We start from the raw sequence: 27,062 nt of genomic DNA on the forward strand, positions 1-27,062 counted from the left end.
CTCAACATTCATCAGGAAAACGCAAATCAAAAGTGAGATACCCATTAACATGACTATTATTTAAAAAAACAAAACAGAAAATAACAACTACTGGCACGAACGTGCCGAAATCGGAACCCTTGTACACTGCTAGTGAGCATGAAAACGCGCAGCTGCTTTGGAAAGCAGCCTAGTAGTTCCTCACAAGATTAAATAAAGAATAATTACATGACTCAGCACTTCTACCCAGGAGAAGTAAAAACATATGCTCACACGAAAACTTATCCATGAATGTTCATAGTAGCATTAGTTATAACAGCAAAACGATGTAAATGACTCAAATGTCCGTTAACTAATGAATAGATAACCACACGTGGCGTTATCCATTGTTAAAAACAAGCAACAGGCCCAAAGGGGACTTGCTTTTGCTAAGCCGCACGTCACCAAACCAATTTAGCGCAATTACAGTTTCGTCTCTTTTGGAAACGCAGTCAGTCACCCCGGGTCGGCCCTACTCGGGTGACCCGCCCAACAGACGCTGCCGTTCCCGGAAGGAACCGGCCGGACCGCCGGGCCGCCGTGCCCGCGCGACTTCCGCGTTCTCCCTCCCTCCGCCCGTGCGTCTGCGGTCCTGTGCCGCCCCTGCGAGCGCCTTGCTATCTGCTGGACCGGATGCTTCCCGACTCGAATTAATTTTTGCTAGGACAAACGCAACAGTTTTAATATGCTCCAGTTTATCTTTTGATATGATACAATGGAGTATTATTTGACCATAGAAAGGAATGAAGTACTGGAAGCTGCTACAACATGGATGAACCTTGAAAGAAGCCAGTCACAAAAAAACATCATATTGAATGATTATATTTATATAAAATGTCTAGAACAGGCAATTCCATAGAGACAGAAAGGAGGCAAGTGGTTATCAAGAGCTTGGGGGACTGTGGTGATGGGGTGGGGCGATAGCTAGTGAGCGCAAGGTTTCTTTGGGAGGCGATTAAATGTTCTGAGAATGATTGTGGTGAATTTAGCACAACTTTGTGACTTATACTACAAACAAAAACCATTGCATGGCATACCTAAAGGGGTGAATTGTTTAGTATATTTGTTAAATCTTAACAAATTTGCTTACAAGAAGAAAGAAAAATAAACCCTGTACCAGACAACCTAGATTTAACTCCCATCTCTGCCCCGGAATGGCTGAGTTTAGAAATATTGCTTAACTAGTTAGTACATGCCTTAAAGTCTGCATAAATAAAGAGATAATAATAGTTCCTCTCTCCTAGGGTTGTTGTAAGGATTAAGAATGAAAGGACTTAGAACAGTGTCTGGTAAAGAAAAACTGCTGTCACTTAAAGTGTAAATTCCAAAGTCTGTAGTTTTTCCTCATGACCTTGCTCTGTTTCTTTTCACGACTTTATTTGAAAGAGAAGGTGGTACGGTCAATATTATTGGGTTCTTCTTCTTTTTTTTTTTTTTTTACAGGACAGCGGGAAAGTGGAAACAGAACAAGTCCGAAAGCTCAAGTATCTTCATTCCAGACTTACTGTCTTCTTTAAGCGAACGTCTTTCTACTAGTTTGACCCTCCGGGCTTCCCATTCTTTTCTCCTCAGCGCGCGTGCGCAGCAGTCGCGTGCCCTTTCGTCTTAGCGCTTCTGCTGCTTTGACAATGGCGGCTCGCGGTGTGAGCCTGTTGACCCGTTTACCCATCTGTGCTCAGAGAAGCCAAGTCCTGCGTCCAATCCACAGGCTTCTCAGTAGCGCAGGAACTGCGGCCGCAGACGTCAGGAGAGAAGAGCAGTCGTTAGGGAGCGCCGAGACAGGTGATGGCGTCATGTCCTAGGTTTGCTCTAAAGCCGGGGCCGACCGCGGGCGAGGGAAGGGGGAGGAGACTGGGATCGCGGGCGAACGCGTGGCCCGTGGAACCTTTGGCAATAGGGTGAGGCTGTGTCTCGCGCTCCTCTAATGTCACTCCGGGAACCGAGGGCCGCCCCTGATGGTCCTGGTGGTGGCATGTGACGTTACTTTTTGCGGACTCCTGTGCTCCGTAATGAAATTGTTTAAATCTCTGACGTTCAGGTCAAGAATACAATTTGCTAGCGTTTTACACTCTGGCGAAATGATGTTCCCCATAATAACATGGACGCCACATACCCACTCAGTTACTTCATCATTCATAAGTGTACCTGATTTTGATACAAGTTGCTAATGGAGGCCAAGTATAGTGAAATCTTGACGAATAACCGGGATTCCTGGCTCCCAAATGTAGGTCTCTGCCTATGAAATTTGCTGCTGTTGAGTTTATTCTTTTATCGTTTTTGAGCAAAATAAACCTGGTAACAGATACGCGTTCGCTGGAACAGGCTATTGCCCCGCAGATGTTCTCAATTTGTGTGCTTGTATTGAGCAGCCCTCTGTTATCGAACACCTCTTGTGATCCAAGAGCTGTGTACGTTATTTACAGCCCTTAAAACAATCTAGCAAGAAATGTGTCAGTGTCTCCATTTTACAGGTGTAGAAAGAGGCTCCAAGAGCTGAGTGACTTGTTCGCGGAGGTCACGTAGCTGAGTTAATTTAGACCTCAAGTGGAGCTGTTAAACAAAATGTGTGTTAATGTCTACTATTGCTCGGAGCTGTAGGTTTTAGATATGAAATTATATCTGGGAACAGTTCTAAAGTAGGCTAAACAAGCAAAACATTTTGCGATGAAATAAATGGTAGGCTTGCTCTTGTCACCAGACTGCAGGAAAGACTCATTGACAGTCAGAAAGTTAGTAATACGACATTTCAGTGGAATACTGATTGGGTTGTATTTAGTTAGAAGCTGCTTCTGTTAAAAATTTTTACGAAACTTCGACAATTCGACTAAGGATTCTGCCAAAGAAACTATTTTTTTGTTTGTTTCGTTTTGTTTAAGCAATTAGCTTTTAACAAGGAAGGTATTATAATTTAGCACCTGTATGGTGGTTTATATTTCAGAGTATTTTCATATGCTTTTTTTAAGAATAGAACTCTGTAAAGTAGGTATGGAGAGAATTATTATTGCTCCTTTTGATAGATGAGGAAAAGGCTAGACTATGTGGCTAAATCAGACTTATCCAGCTGTTCAGTAGCCAAGATAAGGATAAAACCTGATTCCAAGTCTGTACTCAGTTATTACAGCTTTGTTGTTTTTCTTAGGAAATGTGTCTCATTTTGTATCATTGGGATAACATAACTGACTATGCAGGGACTCTTGTGGGGGATAACAAGTAACAAAATCCTCATTTGCGTTTCTTCAGTTTTAAAAAGGAAAGGTAACTGCACTTTATACTCACTTAGAAACATGTAATTTTATGATGGAAAGGAACTTGGGAAATATCCAACTCAGTTTTTCACTCTGTGAGAACTCATTGCCAAAATATCCCTAGTAACAAGGAGGATACCATTTCATAAACCAGGCAGTTTCATCTTTGGTAAGCATTAATGGTTGAAAGTTGTTTACAATGAGCTAAAATCTCCTAATTTCCCATTTCCATGTTAATCTTAGTTTTGACATTTTGACATAGCTTTCACATGAGTAGTGGAAGAGCCCTGATTTAAGAATAAGAATTATGTAGTGTATTATTCAGGACTCTTGGGTGCAGGTGACAGAAACCAACTCAAATTAGCTTCAGTAGAAAAGGAGGAACACCAACCCAGGAGACCAAACTCCAGAAAGACACATAGCTGTTTTAGGATTGGCTGAATGGATGTGGTCAGTGGGAGGTATTCCTGTTTTCCTCAGCTGTTGTTTGGTGGCTTCATTATCTCCGATTCTTCTGTTTGGAGATGTTGATGGTGGGGAGCATGGCCACCAGAAACTCCATGTTCATGTGCTCATAGCTTTCTTCAAACGGAAAAATCAAAATACTCTTTTACCTGAATTTGAAAAATTCTATGAAAGAGCTTTATGAGGATATTTGGAGTTTGCTGAAATCAAGGTACAGTGTGTTTGCAGTATTTCCTTTATTTACCAGTTTTATAACAACTTTTTGAAAGAAAATGAAGCTAAAAGCTTCCATTGACTTGCATGTATCAGTTACATTTTCTGTTTAATCTCTTTGGAATTTTGTTGAGGGTATTGGTACTAGACATGGTGGTTTATAATCCCTAGAATATGCCATTCCGGAGTTTTAGAAGAAGCACTGTTAAGCCGCCCAACTATAAGTCAAAAATGTTGGATAAAAAAATGAGTTCCTATGGTTCCGTATTTGGCTTTAACTTGAATGATTTTTCTTTCTCCTCATATTTGGTTCACTTGTTGATCATTCCTTTGTGGTCAGTGGGTTAGTAGTATTTAATTCTCGACTATCACAGTGCTTGTTGTCTTCATTTCCTGTGATTGTAAAATCCCTAACCCCTGGAGTGGTTTTCAGTGAAAAAAAAAAATTATCCTGTATTTCTTTAGTAAAATTATCATGTGCTCTTTTTGAGAAGCAACTAGGTTTTGAATTCTTTGATTCCCTGAGCATGTTGGTAGTCGATGCCTTGAACCCAATCAAGATCCCTGACAACGAAAAACTGTAATAACTTCACTACATTAAACTTCTATCTTCATTGTTTCATTACACTCAAGCTTGTAATAATTTCAGGCTATGGAATGTTGCAGTCACACAGATTTTATATGTGTGTATTTGTGGAAATGTGAAATAAGTGATTTTAGTTTACTGGTTTTGCTTTTAAAATTTTGTGGAACTCTCTCTACCACTGTGCATTGAATATAGTAAATCAAAACAGAAAAGTGGGCAGTTTTAATGGCAGTCACAAGAGAATGATAAAATGAAAATTGAAGTAATACAGTAGCTTCTCCCTTAGAAGAGAAGAAGATGAGATTTGGATAAAGTTGGTTTTAGTTAGACGTAAAATTTTTATACAAAATATGCTTTATAAAGCATTTTGCTTATGAAATATGCTTTAAATTTTACACATGTATGTGTGTTGGAAATGATTTTTGTCTCATTTATAGGTTCTGAAGACAGGACTCCCAAGAAGAGATTCTCTGAGGTGCAAAAAGAAAGACGAGAACAGGCACAGCGGACTGTTCTAATACTTTGCCCAAATAAAATCAGTGAAAAAAAGTTTCTCAAATATTTATCCCAACATGGACCTATTAATAATCATTTCTTCTTTGAAAGTTTTGTAAGTATTTGAAAAACAATATAACTTATTTTTTTAAATTTCTTGCCTCTTTGCAATATGGTAAAGTTAGATTCTCTTTTGTTATCCTACATTTTTCCTTATCTAAATTTCTGTAATGAGGGTTTTTTTAATATGAAAATAGAAATACAGGAGGATTGCAGATTTATAAGCAATTTATAACTGAAGGATTTTATTACTTGAATGCTTTAAGTAGTTCCATTATCTTAGGGATAAAGGCCATTGGGAGGGATCTTTGTTTTGCCATTAAATTTCTTTTTCAGCTTCTCTTGACTAGTCTCACTTTATAGTGTTCCTTTTCTTAATCTGTTTGTAACTATTAAAACCAATGTTTTTGTTAGAAGCATATCATTTGTAAATTTTGAACTTTAATATCTGCTCATGATAATTGCTTTGAGATGTGAACTAAATATTACCGTGGTAACTATATCATTTTGAAATATGTTCTGTTTTTATGTTTCTGTTCTAGGGTCTCTATGCTGTTGTAGAATTTTGTCAAAAGGAAAGTGTAGCTTCTCTGCAGAGTGTGACACATACTCTGAGCATGGGCGCAGAGGCCGCGATTCCGTTCAGGTCACGTTTCTTCAACTTAAAGTTAAAGAATCCATTGAGCCAGACTTCCGAGCAGTCATGTCTACCACGCAGTAACCAGCTGCCTCCTTCCAGCAAGAAGCTTTTTGAATTACTTTGTGATGCCGAGAGTGTAAGTTTATAGGAATACTTCCTTAACTTTAAAAGTGTGTGTTTGCGTTATTTTGTGTAAGTTCTGATTATTCAATATTTAAACTACAGAATATGTCCAGTGAGAAGTGAATGTAATCCGTCCCCACTTCCTGCCCCCACACCCCATTTGTACTCCTCAGAAGTGACCACATTCTTCCCAAGTTTTGGGCTTTTAGACTACTGAGGCTTTCTTTCTCTTGTCATTATAGTGATATAATTTGTACATGACGTTGTTCTCCAAAGTTTAAAATACCTTATTTCTGGCTTTATTTTGTTTCTGCTCTAATAATGTTTATATTAGTTTTGGTTTTTCATACTTCAATTTTTCAAAGGTTTAGCTAGTTTAGTAGTTCTTTCAAACAATCAGTCCATGGTTTTATTTATCAAAATGTTATTTTTTGGTTTGATTTTCTAATTTCTTTAAAAAAAGATTTTATTTTTAGAGAGAGGGGAAGGACGACAGAAAGAGAGGGAGAGAAACGCCGTATGGCTGCCTCTCACACATCCCCCCACTGTGGATCTGGCCTGCCACCCAGTCATGTGCCCAGTCTGGGAATCGAACCGGCGACCCTTCTGTTTGCAGGCTGGTGCTCAATCCACTGAGTCACAACAGCCAGGGCAATTTTCTGATTTTTAAAATTTTACTTCTTTTATATTTTTTTTACTTTTACTTATTTTTCTTGTATGATTTGTTGTTAATGTTATTTTCAACTGTGGACATTTAGGCTGTGATTTGTATTTTAAATATTTCCAATTTATACCTTGAAAATGTAATCATTTCAACACCAGTCACATACACACAAAATATAGGATTATTATTTTAAGGAGCATAGATCTTGGGCTTCATTACTTGAAGCATTTATTATTTCTGGTGTTTCTTGCCTTTAACATTAGTTCTTTTGTCTCCCTATCTTCTTTTAAAATGTCTAGTTTTGTGGTTGTTTTTGACCTCTTGTGGAGCATTTTACTGTTTTCATCTTCCTTTTACAGTACTTTGTTCTGATTGCCTAAGAAAAGTAGTAGTTTTAATTCTGGTCACTTTTATTTTGCTATTGTCATTATTTCTCAGTGCTTTTTAAAGAGCTTTTTAATAAATCTACTTCTAAGGCTGAAGAAAAAAAGATTGCATATTTTAAAGTAGGTCTCCAAAGTCATTAAGTCTCTAGAAGTGAAATGACAATGATTTTATATGACTTGTACATTTTTGTACTTTGTTGGTTTTGTTTTGGCCAGCTAGGTCGATGATCAGCTGAACATTCTGTTGAAGGAGTTCCAGCTCACAGAGGAGAACACAAAGCTGCGCTATCTCACCTGTTCTCTTATTGAAGACATAGCAGCTGCGTATTTTCCATACTGTGAGATCAGACCCTTTGGCTCTTCCGTGAATGGTTTTGGGAAATTAGGATGTGATTTGGACATGCTTTTGGATCTAGATGAAATCAGAAAATCCAGTGCTCACAAGGTATTTTTCTTTAGATCACTAAAATTAAGATAGTAGAAAAGTAAAAAAATCAATGAAATTGTAACTGTTGATTTCTAAACTTAGTAAACATTGTGGTTAAAGAATATGGTGTATTTGATATTGTAAAGTTTTTATTTGTCTAATATGTGACCATTTTTTAGTAATATTCTATTTATACATAATAAAATGGTTCTTTTCAAGAGTTCAGAAGTTTTTAGATTAGGCCAACATTACTTACTGTGTTATTCAAAATATCTGTATCTTAACTAATTGCTTATCTGTGTTATCTAGTTATTGAAATATTTTTAAATCTCATGATCTTTGGCTTTATCTTGGAATTCTTTTGATTTCTGTTTTGTTCAATGGCTGTGTTAGGTATATATAAGTATGTGATTATTATATTTTCTTATTGGATTCGTTTATCATTAAATTATATTGTTTATCTCTAAATGCTTTCTTCTTAAATCCTTTTTGTTTGTTCAGGTGATCACTTGTTATTTTTCTCACATGTCTTTTATCTTTCTTTTCAGCTTTTATGTATGTTCTTACATTTTGGGTATATGTCTTAGAAATAGCAGATCACTAAATTTTGTGCTTCTACTGTGAGTTTTTGAGTTCAATGCATCTATTACTGATAATTTTTGGGTTCATTTCTAATTTTTAGTCTAATTAGGTCTAATTTTTAGTCTAATTAGGTCTAATTTTTATTTTCTAAGTTTTTTTTGTTGCTTTTCATTCTCTTTCCTCCTGGTATTGGATTAATGCTTCCTTTATTCCGGCCCTCCCTTTCCTCTTAAAGTTTAGAATTAAAGTTAACCAATTTGTAATTCTCTGTGTGTTTGTTTTATTCTTCAGCCTGAGTCGAGGACAGTTAGGAAGAGTGTGTTAGACTCTTGTGTGTCTTACAGCATTATGTAGATCGTCCTGTGTGGCTCAGGCATTAATAGATGATTTGCTAAAGAGTAAATAAAAGTTATTTCCTAACTAAAATTGTAAATTTTCATAAATTTTTTAATGTGTGAAAGATGTATACGTGTGAAATGTGCCATCTAACTTATGACAATGGATTATTTTAGCGCAAAGCTCTAAGTTAAAATCTACCTTTGCTCTTCAATTTTTCTTTCTCTTAACGGTTTCTATATCCTAGTGAATTTAAGTAACAGGTGAAAATCAGTGGCTAAGTTCTATTTTCTGTTATCTAAATTATTGCCGTGGTCAAGGTGCTTAACTTCTGTTTTATCTTTGTTAGATAGTAGTATAATACTAGTGAGATTAGGAAGAACATACAATAATACTTTTATAATTTATCTGAAATTAAGTAGTGTTATAAGGAATAACACAAGAAATATTGATTTTCAGCTGGGGTGGGGAGGAGGGATAGGGAGAAAAGGCACACAACTGTAATTGAATAACAATACAAAATTAAAATTTAAAAAAAGAAAAATCTTATAAATCCTAAAAAAAATATAAAAAAAAAGAAGTATTGATTTAGCTGTATATGAAGAATTTTTCTAATTTTTATTTATCTGACGGAGGAGAGTAATTTTTGAGAGGATCTTAACTTTTGCTCTTAATGATGTGTTTTTATCATCTGTACCTTCCATAATTGCAGAGTTTGATTTCTGTGCAGAAATCTGATTACCTCATGTGATTCTCCATCTCCTCTTATGTCAGCCAGATTAGACTCGGTTATGCTTTCATGACAAACAGCTCCCAAATTTCAGTGGCTCCCACATCACTGGCTATCTGTTGCTGAGGCTGTGTGGCCAAAGCAGGTCAGCGGGCACTCTAGACAGGTGTCTCTGCAGCACCCAGGGTGACCACGCTTTCATCTCCTGTGCTTCCGCCATCACCGGCGCAGTGGGAAGGCTAAGTGGAGGACTGAGCTCTGGCTCCTGAAGCTTTTGCCTGGGAATGATGCATGAAGCCTCTGCTCACATTTCATTGGCAATCAGGTCATGTGACTGTACTTAACATCAGAGAGGCAGGAATGGGGTATCGTGTTAGAAAGGGGATGCAGAAATTTTGGTGAGTAGCTTTAGTAACACTCACATACCTGCCCATAGTTCACAGTTTCTCCAGTTTCCTGGCTCTAATTCCATTACTTAGGCCTATTTTATGGTGTTATTTTTCACTTCTCTTACCTCAGTGATTTTATTCTTCTCTCACTTATATTATTTAATTTTTAAAAACGTACATTATCTCTTTTGCTTCTAACTCTTCCTTTGTATCTGAGTCCAATGATACTCCTCTATCAACTAACCTGATACTACTCTCCCTATTTTTCATTTGCCATCCTGAGATGATTTGACCCCAGATGTCTTTTTCTTCTTTACCTACTTAATCTTTTTAAAATTAAATTTATTGGGGTGACATTGGTTAATAAAATTATGTGTTTCAAGTATACAGTTCTACAACACATCATCCGTGTATTGCATTGTGTGTTCACCACCCAAATCAAAGCTTCCATCACCATGTATTTGACCCCCTTTACCACCTCCCCTGCACCCCCTTTCCTTCTGGTAACCACCATGCTGTTTTCTGTGTCTGTGTTTTTGTTGTTTGTCTTGTTTGTTCATTTGTTGCTTTCAGTTTTATATCCCACATGTGAGTGAGATCATGTGGTTCTTGACTTTTTCCATCTGACTTATTTTGCTCAGTGTGATCTTAAGATCCATGCATATTGTTGCAAATGACAGTATTTCATGTTTTCTTACAGCTGAGTAGCATTCCATTGTATGTATGGACCACATCTTCTTTATCCAGTCCTCTGTTGGAGGACACTTTGGTTGTTCCCACGTGCTGGGCACTGTGATAATGCTGCAGTGAACATAGGGGTACATATATCTTTGCGAATAAATGTTTTCTGCTAGATACCCAGGTGAGGGGTTGCAGGGTCATATGGTAACTCTGTTCTTAATTTTTTGAGAAACCTTCACACTGTTGTCCATAGCGACTGCACCAGTTACATTCCCACCAGCAGTGACTGAGGGTTCCTTTTTCTCCACAGCCTCTCCAAGTTGTTATTCCTTTCTTATTGATGACAGTCATTCTAACAGGTGTGAAGTGGTATTTCATTGTAGGGTTTTTTTTAATCCTTTAGAGAGGAAGGGAGATAGGGAGAAGGGGAGAGAGAGAAACATCGATTGATTGCCTCCCATATGCACCTGCCTGGGAATCAAACACACAACCTAGGTATGTGCCCTGACCAGGAATCAAACCTACAACCTTTCGGTTATGGGACAGTGCTCCAACCAACTGAGCCATTCCAGCCAGGGCATGGATGTCTTCTGGATAGAAGACGTTCTTAATCTTGATAGACGATGTTTTACCTTCTTTGCTTTTTCATTAAGGAGATCCATACTTTATTGGTTTCTCTTGTTTGAGTTTTTCCTGCCATATAAATTTGTGTGTTTGTATTTTAAAATAGAATGGACTAGGGAAACAAGTTATAAAGATGTTATAGCAAAGGGACTGAACTAGGTTTTTGAAATTTTATTGTTTTTTATAGGAAATCCATTTTTTAATGTAATATAAAAGTTTGCCAGTAAGTAGAAATCTAGTAAATAGAGAAAATATATCATGTTGATTTGTGAAGATTGTTTGCTTACACATCACATTTGTATATTTTTAAATCTTTTTTTTATGACTATAAAGTAATAATTACAAAAATGTGTAATGTTATTAATCTCTTATGGTCCTACCACTTCCAGAAATAACTATTCTGAATAGTTTATTTTGTCCTGGATACTTTTCATTTAGAAATGCTTTTTTTTTTTAACCACAGTTAATTTTTATAGATTATAACTTAATCTACGTAGATTATAACTTAGTTTTTTCCCCTAGTTAATAGTGTTTTGGCAATTCAGTCTATTCATCCTTTTCAATGGTGGCAGAATATTCCCTGGAATTTATGTACCATTGTTTATTTAACCAAGCCTTTGTTTTGTAGACAACTAGGGTGGTATCTTTTTTCCCACCTTTATTACCTACTACATTAGGTAATATTCTTTGTTGTACATAATAGAACCCAATCCAAACTAGCTTACGCAAAGGAAAAAAGTAATAGAAGAGGTATCATAGAACCCATGGTCAGGAACGTGGATGAGTCTGAGGAAAGCACTTGAACTAGGAAGTGTAAACTATCAAGAATCCATGAAGTGTTCTTTTTTTCTCCCCTTTACTCCCCTCTACCACCATTGATTTTCTTTACATTTTCTTCTTTATGGTATACAATGCACCTGCCCCAGAACTTCTGAGTTACATATTTCAGCCATGTGGTTGCCTCTGAACCTCACTCAGTTCCAATTCCCAGTGGAGATCTCTGTGTGAACCATGCACTCCTACAGCGCTTAGATCAGTTGCCCAGGCGGGGCAGCTCCTCTGAGAGTAGGCGTGAGTGGGTGGGTAGATTTCCACTGTAAACATTGTTGGGGCCTGAGTCCTTTTAGTGGGAGTTTCTAAAAGGGAGAGTGGTTGAGAGTAGGGAGCCTCACAGATAATGCTGCAGTAGTGAACAGCTTGGTAAATTGACTCATTTATGCACGTATCCCTTTGGGGTAATGTCCTAGTATTGTAATAGCCGGTCAGAGTATACATCTAAAATTTCAGTAGATACTGAAGTCGTCCAAAAATTACATCCTAGTTTACATTTCCCCTGATTGTATATACATGTTTCCCTGCCCCCCCCCCATTAGTGCTGGTTCTGTCAGCGTTTTTGCCTTTGCCAGACTGATAAAGTCTCATTGCTCTTTTAATTTCTTTTATTTGTTTCCAGTATTTTTTAAATTGTGAGAGTATGTAGATAAAATTCTGGGTTAAAGAATCGTTAGGGTACTTATTTTATATTCTCCTTTAGTTTAATTATGGTATTAATTTAAGATATACTTAGATTTATTTGTTTTCTGGGGGTTTTTTTCTTAAGATTTTATTTATTTATTTTTTAGAGGGGAAGGGAGGAAGAAAGATAGGGAGAGAAACATCAATGTGTGGTTGCCTCTTGAGTGTCCCCTATTGGGGGCTGGGCCTGCCACCCAGGCATGTGCCCTGACTGGGAATGGAACCTGTGACCTTTTGGTTCGCAGGCCTGTGCTCAGTCCAGTGAGCTACACCAGCCAAGGCTGTTTTCTTTTCTTTTTATTAAATATTTTATTCTATTACAGTTGTCCCAATTTTTCCCCCTTTGCTCTTCTCTGTCCAGCCCACCCTTCCCACCCCCACAGTCATTCCCTACCCTGTTGTCCATGTCCGTGGGTCATTCATACATGTTCCTTGACTAGTCCCTTCCCCTTCTTTCCGCCATTATCCCTCTCCCCCTTCTCTTCTGGTCACTCTCAGTCTGTTCTCGTTTCCATACCTCTGGTTCTGTTTTGCTCGTTTGCTTATTTTGTTCATTAGCATCCTCTAACAGGTGAGATCATATGGTATCTGTCTTTCACCACCTGGCTTACTTCACTTAGCATAATATTCTTCAGTTCTATCCATGCTGTTGTGAAAGGTAGTACTTTCTTTCTGCTGCATAGTATATTCCCTTGTGTAAATATGCCACAGTTTTTTGATCCACTCATTTACTGATGGGCACTTAGGCTGTTTCCAGCACTTGGCTATTATAAATAACACTGCTGTGAACATAGGGGTGCATAAGTTCTTTTGATTTGGTGAATTTGGTGACTTGGGATTCTTAGCATATATTCCCAGTGGTATCAGAAATCTTAAGGTATAATCCTAGTAGTGGAATTGCTGGGTCAAAAGGCAGTTACATTTTTAGTTTTTTGAGGAAATTTCTGTACTGTTTTCCACAGTGTCTGCACCAGTCTGCATTCCCATCAACAGTGCACTGGGGTTCCCTTTTCTCTGCATCCTTGCCAGCACTTGTTGTTTGTTGATTTGTTAATGATGGCCATTCTGACCAGTGTGGATAATATCTCATTGTGGTTTTAATTTGCATCTCTCTGATGGCTAGCGATGTCGAGCAACTTTTCATATGTCTCTGGGCCCTCTGTATGTCCTCTTTGGAGAAGTGTCTGTCCAAGTCCTTTGCCCATTTTTTAATTGTGTTTTTTGTCTTCCTGGTGTTGAGTCGTATAAGTTCTTTATATATTTTGGAGATCAAACCCTTGTCCAAGGTATCATTGGCAAATATGTTCTCCCATAAAGGGTGGTTCCCTTTTTGTTTTGATGATGTATTTTTAAGTTAGCCATGCAGAAGCTTTTTAATTTGATGTAGTTTGTTTATTTTTTCCTTTATTTCCTTTGTTAAATAGAGATCCATTGTTAAAAATATTGCTGCATGGGATATCTGAAATTTTATTGCCTATGTTTTCCTCTAGGACTTTTATGGTTTCTTGACTTATAATTAAGTCTTTTATCCATTTTGAGTTTATTTTGGTGTATAGTGTCAGTTGCTAGTCTAGTTTGAGTTTTTCGCATGTACCACTGCAGTTTTCCCAATACCATTTATTGAAGAAGCTATTTTTACTCCATTGTATGCTCCTGCCCCCTTTGTCAAGTACTAATTGACCATAGAGACATGGGTTTATTTCTGGGCTCTCTGTTCTGTTCCATTGATCTATGTGTCTGTTCTTATGCTGGTGCTAGACTGTTTGATTACAGTGTCCTTGTAGTATAGTTTGATGTTAGGTATTGTGATCCCTCCTATTTGCCCTTATTTCTCAAGAAGAGGCTATGCAGAGTCTTACTTGGTTCTAATTTCTTTAGTTTCTAGAAAACAAGAACATGTTTTACTATGTTTCTTAGCCATTTTTATTCTGTTAATTTCTTATTGAAGTCTTTTTTGCCTGTTTTAGAATTGGGTGGGTTTTCCTCCCTTCATGTGTACAAACCCTTCATAAATTAGGGAAAGTAGTCCTTAGGTGACATTTGTCTTACTTTGTGTTTTATCTAGGCTGAACATATGCTTTGCCCTAAGATGGTTTTAATTTTTATATAATCGTATTTCTTCTTGTGTGTGTTCTAGAATTTTGTGTAATACTTAGTGAACCCCTCACTACTGTGAGATTGTAAAACTATTCAGCCATTGTCTTCTAGTTCTTTACTGATAAAACGTGTTACAGTGCATTTGATTTATGTTGAATTTACTTTGGTTTTTGGACCAAAGTAGGGATTTAGGTGGTGAGTTTTTTTGTTTGGTGGTTAGTTTTTTTTGTGGTCCCGTGGCTCATTTGTCGAATAGTAATTTCCCCCCAGCAATTTGCAGAGCTTATTTTGCTAAATGTTAAATTGCTCTACATACAGTTACGTCTGTCAGTGCTGTCTTCTGTCGATCTTCTGATCTGTGCGAGTACTGTCCTCTGCTTTTGCCTGTGTTTTGTTTTTTGTTTTTGTTTTGATTTATTTTTGCTAGAAGTGATTTAGAGCATCCTTTTAGAAAGATTATGGAAGAGATTCCTTTTTATAAAAAGCCTCTATTTACAAATGTTTTTATTATTCAGACCTCAGGAAACTTTCTGATGGAATTTCAAGTCAAAAACGTTGCTTCAGAAAGAATTGCAACTCAGAAGATCCTGTCTGTGATAGGAGAATGCCTTGACCACTTTGGCCCTGGTTGTGTGGGCGTACAAAAAATACTCAATGCTCGGTGTCCGCTAGTGAGGTTCTCACACCAGGCCTCTGGATTTCAGTGTGATTTGACTACTAACAATAGGTATGGTCGCTTAAGTTTATCATCTTAAATGTGAATATTATAAGGTGTTAGCATAGTTTTTCTTGTAATGAACAGTCTAGTGGCTTTTGAGAAATAGACATGCTTTAATAATAATCTTTTAAAGATTTGAATGTGGGGTTCAAAAAGTAGGAACTGCTTTCTGTTAGATGTATTAGTTTTTTGGTATTCATAACTAAAATGTTAGGATATTGTGTTAAAATGTTACCGTACCTAACTAACATCATTTTCTGGAAGAATTGTATTTCATTGTTATTACTTATGCAGCCTGATGACAACATGAAGTACCTATAGTATGTAGTAGTGTATAGTCTTATCTATATAGGTTTCTAAATACACTTAGAAAATGAAGTAGCAACTTGAGTTTGACTTCTGAATTACCTCCAGATATAGTCAACTTTGTGTCCTAAATAAATACGGTACTTGCTTAAGTCAGAATGTAGTCTAAGTGGCTTTAGAATGTATAGGTTTTTCTTTAGCATATTTTCATTTTATTATCCTAGCAACCTGTTTGCTTAAAAAAAAAATAGGATGAGAATAACAAGTTCCTTTATACTCTAATTACTTTCTCTCTCTTTTTTTTTTGTTCTCAATATGGAAAACATTCAGTTTATTTTTTACTCATTTTTAAAAAGTAATATTTATTTCCTTTTTACAGAGAGGGTAAGAGAGGGAGAAAGAGGAGGGGTGGGAAATATTGATGTGAGAGAGAAACATCGATTGGTTGCCTCTTGCACGTGACCCAGTAGGGGACTGAACCTGCAGCTCAGGCATGTGCCCTGACTGGGAATTGAACCTGCGACCTTTTGGTTCATGGGCCAACACTCGACCAACTGTGCCATGCTGGCCAGGGGGAGAAGTTTATTTTTTAATTCTGGTATTCTCATTGCATGCATTTCATTTCACTATATTATCTGATAAGTCATCATAACTAAAAATATTCAGAAAATTCTATCTAGAGTAGTTTTAATTAAACTCAAGGGTTCACTAACAAGACAGTGCTGATTACTTCTGAATTTCTCTTAAGTGGCCGATGGAGCAAAAATAAGTAAAAATATACACTGTACTTTCTAACATTATTTTATTTCTAGTATGTAAATTAGAACGAAATGATATTTATATTTGCCTGTAATTATCATTGTCTTGTTGGGACAGGTTTTTAAACATTTGTTTTAATAGACTTCAGGTTTTTAATTCTTGCATCATTTCTTTATATCAGATACTTCACACTATTTGATATTTATGTTTCAGCTTAAGTTAGCTTCATTTATATAGATAAAATATTTTTTATTCTAAAACAAAGATAACGTCACAAGTTGCATAAAACAGACAGCTTTTACAAAAATGATTTTTGATAGAAAAATATTTGATTCCATGTGATATTTGTAGGAACTGCACGCTATATTGTAAAACATTTAATCACCGTGAATTTCTGATTTGCCACTTCCTCTGTTCTCTTTACACACTGTAAGTAAGTGCCATTGTGGTGCTTTTATAGACAGTTCAAGGTTGATACTGTTAAATGATTTTGTGCCTTATGTCTGTTCTTTGAGAAATTATAAATATGTTTGGATCAGTAGGTACTTAAATATTTTAAAATATTTCTGATTAATAATTCTTTGCATTGTAACATTATGACTTGGAAACATGGAAACTAAACTCTGAAGTTTGATTTCTTAATAGATACTTTATCTTTGTTGGTTTTGGTTTTATAAGTAGTAGACTTAAGTAATTTTGGCTGAATTTTAAGACACTTATACTTTCTTGGTGAAATAAGTAGAATATTTGCTTCTGTTTTTAGGCTTGCTTGTCTACCAAAGGACTAGATAAGCATGGTGTAAAACTCAAGTGCAAAGCCCTCACTTGCCTTTATTGGTAGTTATTAAATAGCACTTATATAGTGTGTTTTATTTATGTAAGTCATGTTTAGGAACTTTAAGAATTCTAAGTTTTAGAAATACATCGTAATTGTCAACATTTAGAAGAAAGTTTTAGTGGTAATGAATGTATTTGATATTCAACCATTCACATTAGATTTTATGTTGCAGCCCTGGGTGGTGTGGCTCAGTGAATTGAGCGCCAGTCTGCAAACCAGTTGCCAGTTCGATTCCCATTCAGGGCGCACTTGCCTGGGTTGTGGGCCAGGTCCCCAGCTAGTGTGAGTGGCAACCACACATTGATGTTGCTCTCCCTCTCTTTCTCCCTCCCTTACTCTCTCTCTATAAATAAATAAATAAAACCTTTAAAAAATTTTTTTATATTGCAAATACATTATACTTTTGGTTTCCTGGTCATGGTGTTCTGAAGACATTCAGATATCGGAAAATATTTAGGTGTTTCCAGTTGTGTGTTTTATTCTACTTTGGAATCATAATTTAATGGTTTGAAAATTCTTTTTATTTTTCTCTTTGGAAGGATTGCCTTGAAAAGTTCTGAACTCCTTTATATATACAGTGCCCTGGACTCACGAGTGAGAGCCTTGGTGTTCAGTATCCGGTGTTGGGCTCGAGCACATTCATTAACGAGTAGTATTCCTGGTGCTTGGATTACAAATTTCTCCCTTACAATGATGGTCATCTTCTTTCTCCAAAGGAGATCACCTCCTGTTCTTCCAACACTAGACTACTTAAAAACCTTAGCAGGTAAGACCAGAAGCAGTATCTATTTTCTTTCTGACATTTTGAATAAATATAGTTACCATGTGTTATCAAAGCTGTGTGTGTTTGTTTGTTAGTCCTACAATTTGTCATCTGTATTTTTAAAACCTTGTGAACTTAAATTTAAGTGCTTTTTATTTTTTAATGCCCACTAGGGGTCATAAGAGCAGAGGACTTGCGAAGCTGAGGCCTGTAGAATTTTTTTAGAAATCTGTTTTGTTTACTTTTTTTGCATCAGTGGACAAGGTTGTTTACAGCTACCATGAGACAGTTGGAGCCTCTCCCTCCGTTTGACCAAGCCCCGGGGGGGGGGGGGGGGGGGGCACAACAACAGATCCCACATACGGCTTTTGGGTGGGTCACATTCATAGATGGCTATGTAAATTTGAACCTATTTCCAGATTCCTGTCAGTTGCTAAAAATTGTTTCATGATGTTTTAAGATCCTAAGTTTTTTTAAAAATTATAAGCAATCTTAGATAAAATTTAAAATCAGTGTGCTACTTAACTTATATTATTAAAAAATTGCAATTTTGATAACACTTGAAGCTTGAGGAGATATCAAAGTATTAAATCCTAAATTCTAAAAGGAAGATAATTTAGGGACACACTTAAAATGTATTACACTCTGTAGTCTGCCCATCCTGTATATTGCTGCCAGATAATTCTTTTAAAGAGCCTGTCTAAAACTTCCCTGTTTAAAGTGACTTTAGAAGGCTTTTTATTCCCTACAGAATAAACCTCAAACAGTTTCCTTAGCTTGTTGTTTAAGACTTTGGTCTGTCTAGCCCCAACTCAGTTTTCCAGCCTTTTCCCCACCATTCCTCTTCGTGCATTCCATATTCCTGCCAGTACTGTGAGTACACTCATGAGGTTTTGTCTTAGCTCTTGTTCACACTGTTTGTTTTTCTACCTGGTTCTGTGCATTCTCTCTTCAATGCCACTTTCCCTTATTCAAATTATAAATAATCTTTTCTTTCCTGTGAACACTTTAAGTACAGGTTGAAATTGAGCTCTAAAACAGCTCAGTGTGACAGGTTAATGGAAAGTAGGGAGTTTCAGGTAGAGTGGTGGTCATGTTTCTCGCTTTCGAGACTGAAATAGAGGGCAGCACCCATGCTCGTCCTCACCTCATTGTTCCGTGTTATTCATGCACCAAGTATTGGTTACTTACTATGTGGTTGGTGTTATTTTGGGGGCAGTGGGGATATGGACAATATTCTCAGGAACTCAGTCTAGTACAGAGGTTTAAAATTCTGCTAGTTATTTTGGAAAAAGAATATTATTTGTGGACAAATTTAAAGGGACTTGCTTTAAAATAAATTGAAATTTATTCACATCTATAGCATCAAAACAAGTGAAACTAGCTTTGGGATTCTTCAGTTTTCTATTTCAGAATACCAAATGGTTGTTTAAAGGTTTTCACCTTTTTAACATGATAAGAGAGATTTTAGGCTGTTTTCTGCAGACATTTTAGGTGTGAATTGCCAATAAATGCAAAGATAATTTGATATAATTATTGCTTTGGTCTTTGAAGTTCTAGCAATATCTTGAGTTTGCTATAAAGGAATTTTTCACATGATATTCAGATAAAAGCTATCAATTTGTATATTTTTATAAAAGAAAACATGTATTTTGCTTGCTAGCTTCTTGTTTTTTTTACTGGAAAACAGCATGAATTTCTGAAATACCTTTCTAGAACTTTGTTAACCACTGTTTGGAACCTAAAGTAAAAGTTCAGACTTTATAGTGTTGTATTTAGGGCCCTTTGTGAGCTTCCTTTTTATGCTCTTCTGCATTCATTCCTGTTTGCAATCAGGAGCTTCAGCCCTTTAAACTCCTTTGTTGATCCTCAGAAGTTCTTCCATTTTCACCTCTCTGTCCCTACCTCTTTTTGCATGGAGAACCTCTTCAAGATTCAGCCAGGGAAGAGAGAGAGAAACCCAGTCGAAGGTATCATTTTGTTAGGTCTTCCTTGCCTTCTTGCCAGGAGGTAGTGCTCTGTTGGCATCCAAGCACCCTGGGCACACCTGTATTGTAACAACTTTTAGATTGTTGTAGTTCTTTTATCTGCAGGCCTTTGCCAAGCTTTTCTAGGGCAGGCTGTCTTTGACTCCTTCAGTATTTTCATTCTTGGCATGGCAAACCTTATGGGGCAGAATTACTATTTTCATTTTGCAGGTGAGGAAATGAAGGCTTAGAGAGAGAGTATCTAAGTTTCCTAAGGTCACATAGTTAGAGTATGCTAGAGCCAGAATTCAAACCCAAGCACTTTTCAGAGCTTAAATAGAATACACATAGAAATACATGTATGTGGATCAGCATTCATAAACCAAACACGTCCACATAACCACTACCAAATTGAGTGAAGCACCCCAGAAACAGCAGCCGGGCTCCCTTCTGGTCACTGTACCCGTTCCCCACCCCAGCTCTTTTCACAGCATGGATTAATTTTACCCGTTACAGCTCGTGTAAAAGGCATCACAGAGTCGTTATTTTGTGTTTGCTGTTTTCCCTGTCAACATTATTTTCAGGAGTCATTCATGTTGTTAGTGTATTTGTGGACCATTTGTTTCCATTGCTATGTAGTATTCTGTTATGTGAACATACCCCAAAAAATTAAATTCTGTTTTTGATGTGCATTTGAGTAATTTGAAGTTTGGAACCACACAGGTACTACTAGTGTGACAGCTCTGGCACCTTGCCCTTGGTGAGCGCAGGTGCTCATTTCTGTCAAGTACATACATGCAGTGGAATTTCTTTTTTCTTTTTTTTCATTTTAAATCAGAACTTTTAATTTATTTTATTTTTCAATTACAGTTTACATTCAGTTTTATTTTGTACTAGTTTCAGGTGTACAGCATAGTGGTTAGGTGATCATATACTTTGCAGAGTGTTCTGCCCAATACAGGAGTGGAATTTCTGAGTCTGAGAATTTGGGTATATTCAGCCTTAGAGACGTTGCCAGTTTTCTGAAGTGCGAGCTTCCACAGGTATCATAGACAAGTTGTACTGCTGCGTGTCTTTGCAGTACCTGGTGTGGCCTTTTTCTCGTGTCGCTCTTCTTAATGCCTATGTGGTGGCTTTATGGTGTGGTTTGAGTTTTTTCCCCCCCAATAACTAATGAAATTGAGCATCTTTTTATATATTTATTAGCTGTTTGAGTGTCTTTTGTGAGGTTTCTCTTAAGTCATTGCCTTTTTTATTGGATTATCTGTTATTTTCTTATTTGTAGGAATTTTTGTATATTTTGCATATGAGTCCTTTGTGATATACTTTGTATGAATATGTATATCTGTATATCTCAGATATATGTACACTGCTTTTCCTTTTCACTCTCCTAATGTTGTCTGATGAAAAAAACTGGTTTTTAAAGTTCAGTTCTACCAAAGTTACACATGTACGTAGATAACGAGTAAAAATGTTCTACAAACTTTGTAACAATAATTCGACCTCTGAGCCTGTTCCTTCTAGGCAAGCAACCACTTTAACTCAAATAGCTGATCTGTTTGATATTTTAAATCATATGGATTTCTAAAATAAAATGCTTGAATTGCGGTTTCTTGACTTGTAGGTTTAGGCACCATCTATGACTTCCCTTTACGGAAGAGGAGGAATTAACGCTCTTTCGCCTGTACGCCCACCACACACCCGTCATATTTTGAAAGTAGCTATAGGAGGATTGTGGTGTGCGCTCTTTACACAATTATGACCTTGTAAGCATTTTTCATGTCTGATCCATGGACACTGAGACTGATTTCCTTTCCTACCTAACTTTTTTATCTTTTGGGGGTTAATGATACAGTTTTTAGTACTACTTATTTTCTTTTTTGTTTGTTACTGTTTGCTTAGGTTTTATGAACTTAACATTAATTAAATCTCAAACTTGCTACCAGTTGTCTATATCTTTTCTTGAAAGAATTAGAAGCAGGAAATATTCTGTTTATTAATTCCTCCTTGCCTAGCCTCTGTTTTTTCTAAACAGCTTTTTATTTTGTTTTGTTTAGTCTTACGTTAGAGACCTTCCTCAGATGCCTGGTAATCTTCAAATTTCTGCTCCTGTTTGAGTTGGAAACCAGAAAGTTAATTTGAATCTCTGAGCATAGGTGGGGTTTGTTGTCTGATGAATGTTCCTTGTTGGATAATAGGGCTGCACTGATTTATTGGGAGGAACTTTAGATGTCACAATCTCTGGGTCATTCCTTTTGGGCTATTCATAGTCCCCAGAAATGAGTCTTAATCTTTTTTTTTTCCTGGAAGATCAGACCAGGCTACTAGCATACTGAAGTTTTCTGTTAGGGAAGAAGAGATGGGGGTGGGGGAGGGTGGAGTCTAAGTACTTATTTAACTGTCTAGCTTCCAGTCTTCCAGGCAGACGTGGCACTGCAGTCCCTGGGCTGGCAGAGACCCTGCCTTGTGTAGCTGGCTTCTTCTTGGCCACCTCTGGTGCTGGTTAGGGTTTAGTGTTTTCATAGCTCCTAAATCATTGCTACTTGGCCATCTGTCCTTAAGTTTAAAATTTTGTATTGCTCTTATCTCTTCTGTTCTTGATCTTTTAAATTTCATATCATTTTACTGTTATTTTAGTGGTGTTTTAGGAGGGGGTGAATATAGATGCTTGTGTTTCTTTCACCATCTTTAGCCTGTGCTCTTAACCAGGATATATAGAGGCTGCCTCTCCGAGAGGCTGAGTGTTATTGGAGCATGTGCCATGGTGAGAAGAGCAGGTAGGACTTGACTTTGTCTGTTGATTTACCTTGTCCCTTTCTAATTTCTCTCTAACAATTGTAGATAAGCATTCAGAATCAAACAGCAGGGATCATTCAAATTATTGGCTTTGTGCCTGCCGTATGTTAGGCACTTGTTCTGGATTAGACTGGATGGAGAGGCAGTAATGGATAGGACAGTGGTCGTGTAGTCCCAGGCGGGTGTAGGGGAGAAGACTGCATCCACACAACCAGCATGCAGTCAGATAAGCTCCGAAGGAACAAAAGGGGAGGTCACCAACTTTGAAGTTAGGAAATGCTTTCAGGTGAGGTGGCCTTTGACTCAATTTTTGGAGGTTGGGAGTTTGTCTGCATATTTGTACAGTGGAAGGGAGATTAGAATGCTGAGCAATTTTATGGTGGTTGTACATTTATTGATAATTAGGGAAATGATTATCTCTATAGACATAAATATTGGGTTGGTCAAAAAGGTTGTTTTTTTTCTGTACGATGGCTCTAGTAGCGCTTAGTTGTCTTTAACTTCATTTGACAGCCGTATTGTGACAGCCGTTATGTCAGTGTGCATTAAAAAAACTTATCAAAATTAGTGAATACTTATGTAGCCATTTTAATACTGAAGTTGGAAGAAAATCAATATTTTCAGCACATCATGCTTTATTATTTCAAGAAAGGTAAAAACACACCTGAAATGCAAAAAAAAAGGATTCATGCAGTGTATGGAGAAGGTGCTGCGACTGATTGAACCTGTCAAAAGTGGTTTGTGAAGTTTCATGCTGGAGATTTCTTTCTGGACCATGCTCTGTGGTTGGGGAGACCAGTTGAGGTTGATTGCGATCAAATTGAGACTTTAATTCAAGACAATCAATGTTATACCACATGGGAGATAGCTGACATAGTCAAAATACCAAAGTAATAAAGTTGTTGGTGAAAATGAAAAATGTGTCTTTTATATTATGGAAAAAACTAAACGGACTTTTTGGCCAACCCACTACTATTAGGAAAGGGGAATGTTTACATCCAGTGTAGTGTTAAGTTTATTGTACTGAATTCCAGTCTCTGTTACAGTACTGCATTTTAGAAATTACTTGGTTTTTATAAAACTTAGAGCATTCAGTTTGTGTCATGGGTGAATTGTTGAAAATAATGCATAGAAAGGTGATAGGAGTAGAAATGGAGATCAAAATGAAATATTGATCAAAGAAATATTGCTGAAAGATGGGAACTGTCTGCATTTTCATTTATAACTAGAAAACTGATCACCTCAAAAGATAAATTAAGAATCGTTGGATGTTGATAGGCTGAAGTAAATGTAATGTTCATTTCACTGGTATAATTAGTCTAAATCTTTTAAATGGAGTTTTAAGTCCTATTAACTGTAAATATATATGACACTGAGTAATAGTGGGAAATGTTAATCTATAACTGATTTATTTAATTACAGTTTTCTTTTCTGAATAGGGAATATCTTTGAAATATAATGTGAAATATTTTTATTTCTGTTTATGTAAGATGCAGAAGATAAATGTATAATAGAAGGCCACAACTGTACATTTACTTGTGACTTGAATAGAATTAAACCTTCAGAAAACACAGAAACACTAGGTAGGTGTTTTTCTTTTTTCTTTTTCCTTTTTGGATTGAAACAGACTTTTCCCTTACTATTTGTGTTCCTTTTTTTTCCAGAATTATTACTGAAGGAATTTTTTGAATATTTTGGAAATTTCGCTTTCAATAAAAATTCTATAAATATTCAACAGGTAAATAATATTTTAATATTTGGTGATTAGGTTTCTGATCTCCTAATGTAATAATATTTAATTAGTTTTTTCTTTTTAAGAAATGAGGGTGGGGTTTATTTTTTATTATAAAAGAAAAAAGAACTCTTTGGAATCTTAAGGAAGGAATATTTCACTCAGAACAGACACCAGGATACAAAATTACAAGTGTTTGACCCCAGCCCTGCCCTCCTCTCCTCTAAAAACAGATGGAAAGGAGATAGTAGAAGCAAACAAGCAATTCTGTAAAACAAAGTCTTCAAATCCCTACAAATATGATTAAAATCTAAACTTATTTTGCATTAAAAAAGTTTTTAATATGTCAAAAGGCCTGCTTTAGTGACATCCTGTCCCCTAGGAAAGAACCCAACACCCCTGTCAGGAACACACATGCTCCGTACTAGCCAGCTCCTGTTTCCAAACCCCTGCGTATACGTGTGTCTTCACACCCAAGCCAGGAGGGGGCTCCTGTGACTGCTGCTACCTCGTGTGTGTGCTTTTTCCTGTTAACTGGCCAGCATCCACCCCCTCCCAAAGGGCGGACAGGGCACAGAGAAACCCTTAAGTGGTGGTGAGGGTTTAACAGCCCCTAACAGCCAAATTTCAAGTATCTCCATCCAGTTTTCAAAGCACTCTAAAAAATGTTACTCCATTTCAACATTACAGTAATAGATACTAATAAGAAAAATAGTGCCTAGAGGAGCTATAAGTTAACCAAGATCAGTCACCTAGTTTTTTTTGGAAGAGCAAAAGCCAGCACTTTCAACATTTAATACTGTAGCTTTTAAAATGTGAAATATATTTTGAAAAGTTTTCTGGAAAGCATAATTTTACATAGAGTTCTTTTTAAACGGGATTTGTGTTCTAGGTAACAAATTTGGTATCTGGTCTCAAAGCTAGATTTTAGTGAGTTCTTCAATTCAAGCCCTTAGGTTTTAATTTATTTAAGCAATTGAATTTCTGATTTTGGTTCATCTGAATAGTTGGAATAATAGACATTTTTCTGAAGAAGAAACCACAGACCCCTAGGCTACATTTGTTTGTAAGTGGGGGTACTCAAGATAGTTCTCGGATTTGGTTTATCCTGTTTGTCATTTTGGACATTCAGTTACAACTCTTATAAGGTTGGCTTTATAACACATACTCAGATTTCTTTTTGTTTTTTCTTCAACTCTCCTTTTTTCATTCTTTCCTAACTTTTATCCTACTGATGGAGATTTTGCTTTAAAAAAGTGTGGGGAAAGGAGGGGCTGAGACAGAGCTGTGGAACACAATCTGATTAGTAATTAGATTCCAGTTTAGAAAAAGGTCTCTGAACACATGAAATTCTTTATCCTTTTTGTATTCTTACCCCTGAGGCTCAGAGGTGATGGACAGGCAGGAGCTCTGCTGAGCAGTAGGATGAGGGAAGTCAGGGAATAAACACGTACTCGCTCACACTGGAGAATCCTGAGCATTTGTTTCATAATTTTAAGTAAGAAATGGTATCATTTTGAAAGGAAAAGGTGCTAATGGAGTCATGGCTTCAGGTTTTTTTCCTTTTTTCCCTATGAGCTGTCACCTGGCAGAGCCTTACTTAAGTTGGATCTTTAAGAATGATAAAATAGGAAACTTTCAATGTTGTAAAATGAATAACGAGTAATCCTTTGTTTCTTTTCTGATTTTATACACAGCAAACATTATTATATTTAATTTAAGGATTCTAATTTTGTGTGCTTCTATTCCCACCTGTAGTAGATATATCTTTAACAAATCTGAAAAATAAATGTATCTTTACTTTGTATTCTGCCATTTTTCTTTTTCATTTTTTTTCCTTCCCAGCTATCCTGTTAGGTGTTATTTAAAAAATACTTTTATTGGTTGACTTAGTCCAGATAATCTCAACTGAACATAATCATCCATAGCTTATAAACCAAATTAATTTTTCTCTAAAGAATGCTCATGAAACTGACAGGAGAAAGTCAGAAGTACACACATCCACACAAGTGCATAACGTGCGTACATACCTAGTCCTCTTAGAAAGGAAAGTCTTTACTCTGTAAAGTTAGTGCTGGTATTTTACATGTTCTTGACACTTCATTAAGCCAAACTGTTCTTCATTCTGAGCCCGTCATGTATGTATATATTTTTTCTTCTTTGTAATAACCTATAGGGAAGGGAACAGAACAAACCAGAATCTTCTCCACTGCACATTCAGAATCCTTTTGAAACTTCTCTCAACATCAGCAAAAATGTAAGCCAAAGCCAGCTGCAAAAATTTGTAGATCTGGCCAGAGAAAGCGCCTGGATTTTACATCAGGAAGGTCAAGATCACCCTTCCCCATCAAGTAATCAGCCATGGGGGCTGGCAGCCCTGCTGCTGCCTTCTGTAGCAAACAGTATGTCTCATGCCAAGAAGAAAAGGAAGAAGCCTGCAAGTGAAAGGGTTAAAAACTTGTTGGAATCCATAAAAAGTAGCAGTACAGAAAATTCCACAAACACCAATGGGAAAAGAACAGTTAGTACTCAGGCATAATGGCTACTGCTTGGCTTTAAGAACTGGTTTTATCCTATCAAATGATCTTTGGACTGCCTGGTGGAGTTTTCACAAAGCTCAACTTTCACCTGATGGCCTGATGGCTCCTCTTTTCGTGATCTTCGATGTTCTCTCTGGGTCCTTATCTGGTCTCAAGTTCTGGGACGTTTTTAGGCTGATGCAGGCACTTTATTAAAACATCAGCTGCAAGGGACGGGTGCATGAAGATTGAAATGTACTCTAATAGATACAGTGTACAAAGCGAATGGTAAGAATCAGTTTTAGAATCATTGTTGATACCCTTGTCAGTCCCTGGGTATGTACATGTACAGTCGATGAATATAATAAAGCTTCACATTTTGGTAATA

General features: G+C 36.8%; 1 protein-coding gene across 1 annotated transcript; it reads left to right on the top strand.

Annotated features, from left to right (window-relative positions):
- The first annotated feature begins 616 nt into the window (after nucleotides 1–616).
- MTPAP (mitochondrial poly(A) polymerase) lies at nucleotides 617–27,062 on the top strand. Its single transcript, XM_024573734.4, has 10 exons — nucleotides 617–890; nucleotides 1,462–1,800; nucleotides 4,965–5,137; nucleotides 5,625–5,858; nucleotides 7,116–7,340; nucleotides 14,792–15,003; nucleotides 17,437–17,663; nucleotides 23,914–24,006; nucleotides 24,088–24,161; nucleotides 26,332–27,062. Exons 2-10 carry the CDS (start codon nucleotides 1,647–1,649, stop codon nucleotides 26,692–26,694), a joined length of 1,755 nt encoding a protein of 584 aa, XP_024429502.2. The 5' UTR covers nucleotides 617–890; nucleotides 1,462–1,646; the 3' UTR covers nucleotides 26,695–27,062.

The sequence above is a fragment of the Desmodus rotundus genome, chromosome 4 (assembly GCF_022682495.2).
Source record: "Desmodus rotundus isolate HL8 chromosome 4, HLdesRot8A.1, whole genome shotgun sequence".
NCBI lineage: Eukaryota > Metazoa > Chordata > Mammalia > Chiroptera > Phyllostomidae > Desmodus > Desmodus rotundus.

What these genes read in the sequence shown, in the direction of transcription:
- MTPAP (XM_024573734.4), top strand. Translation starts at nt 1,647, where the DNA reads ATGGCGGCTCGCGGTGTGAGCCTGTTGACCCGTTTACCCATCTGTGCT. An exon ending in GAAAATCCAGTGCTCACAAG is followed by an intron (nt 7,341 to 14,791) that starts GTATTTTTCTTT and finishes TTTATTATTCAG; the next exon opens with ACCTCAGGAAACTTTCTGAT. An exon ending in CTACTTAAAAACCTTAGCAG is followed by an intron (nt 17,664 to 23,913) that starts GTAAGACCAGAA and finishes TGTTTATGTAAG; the next exon opens with ATGCAGAAGATAAATGTATA.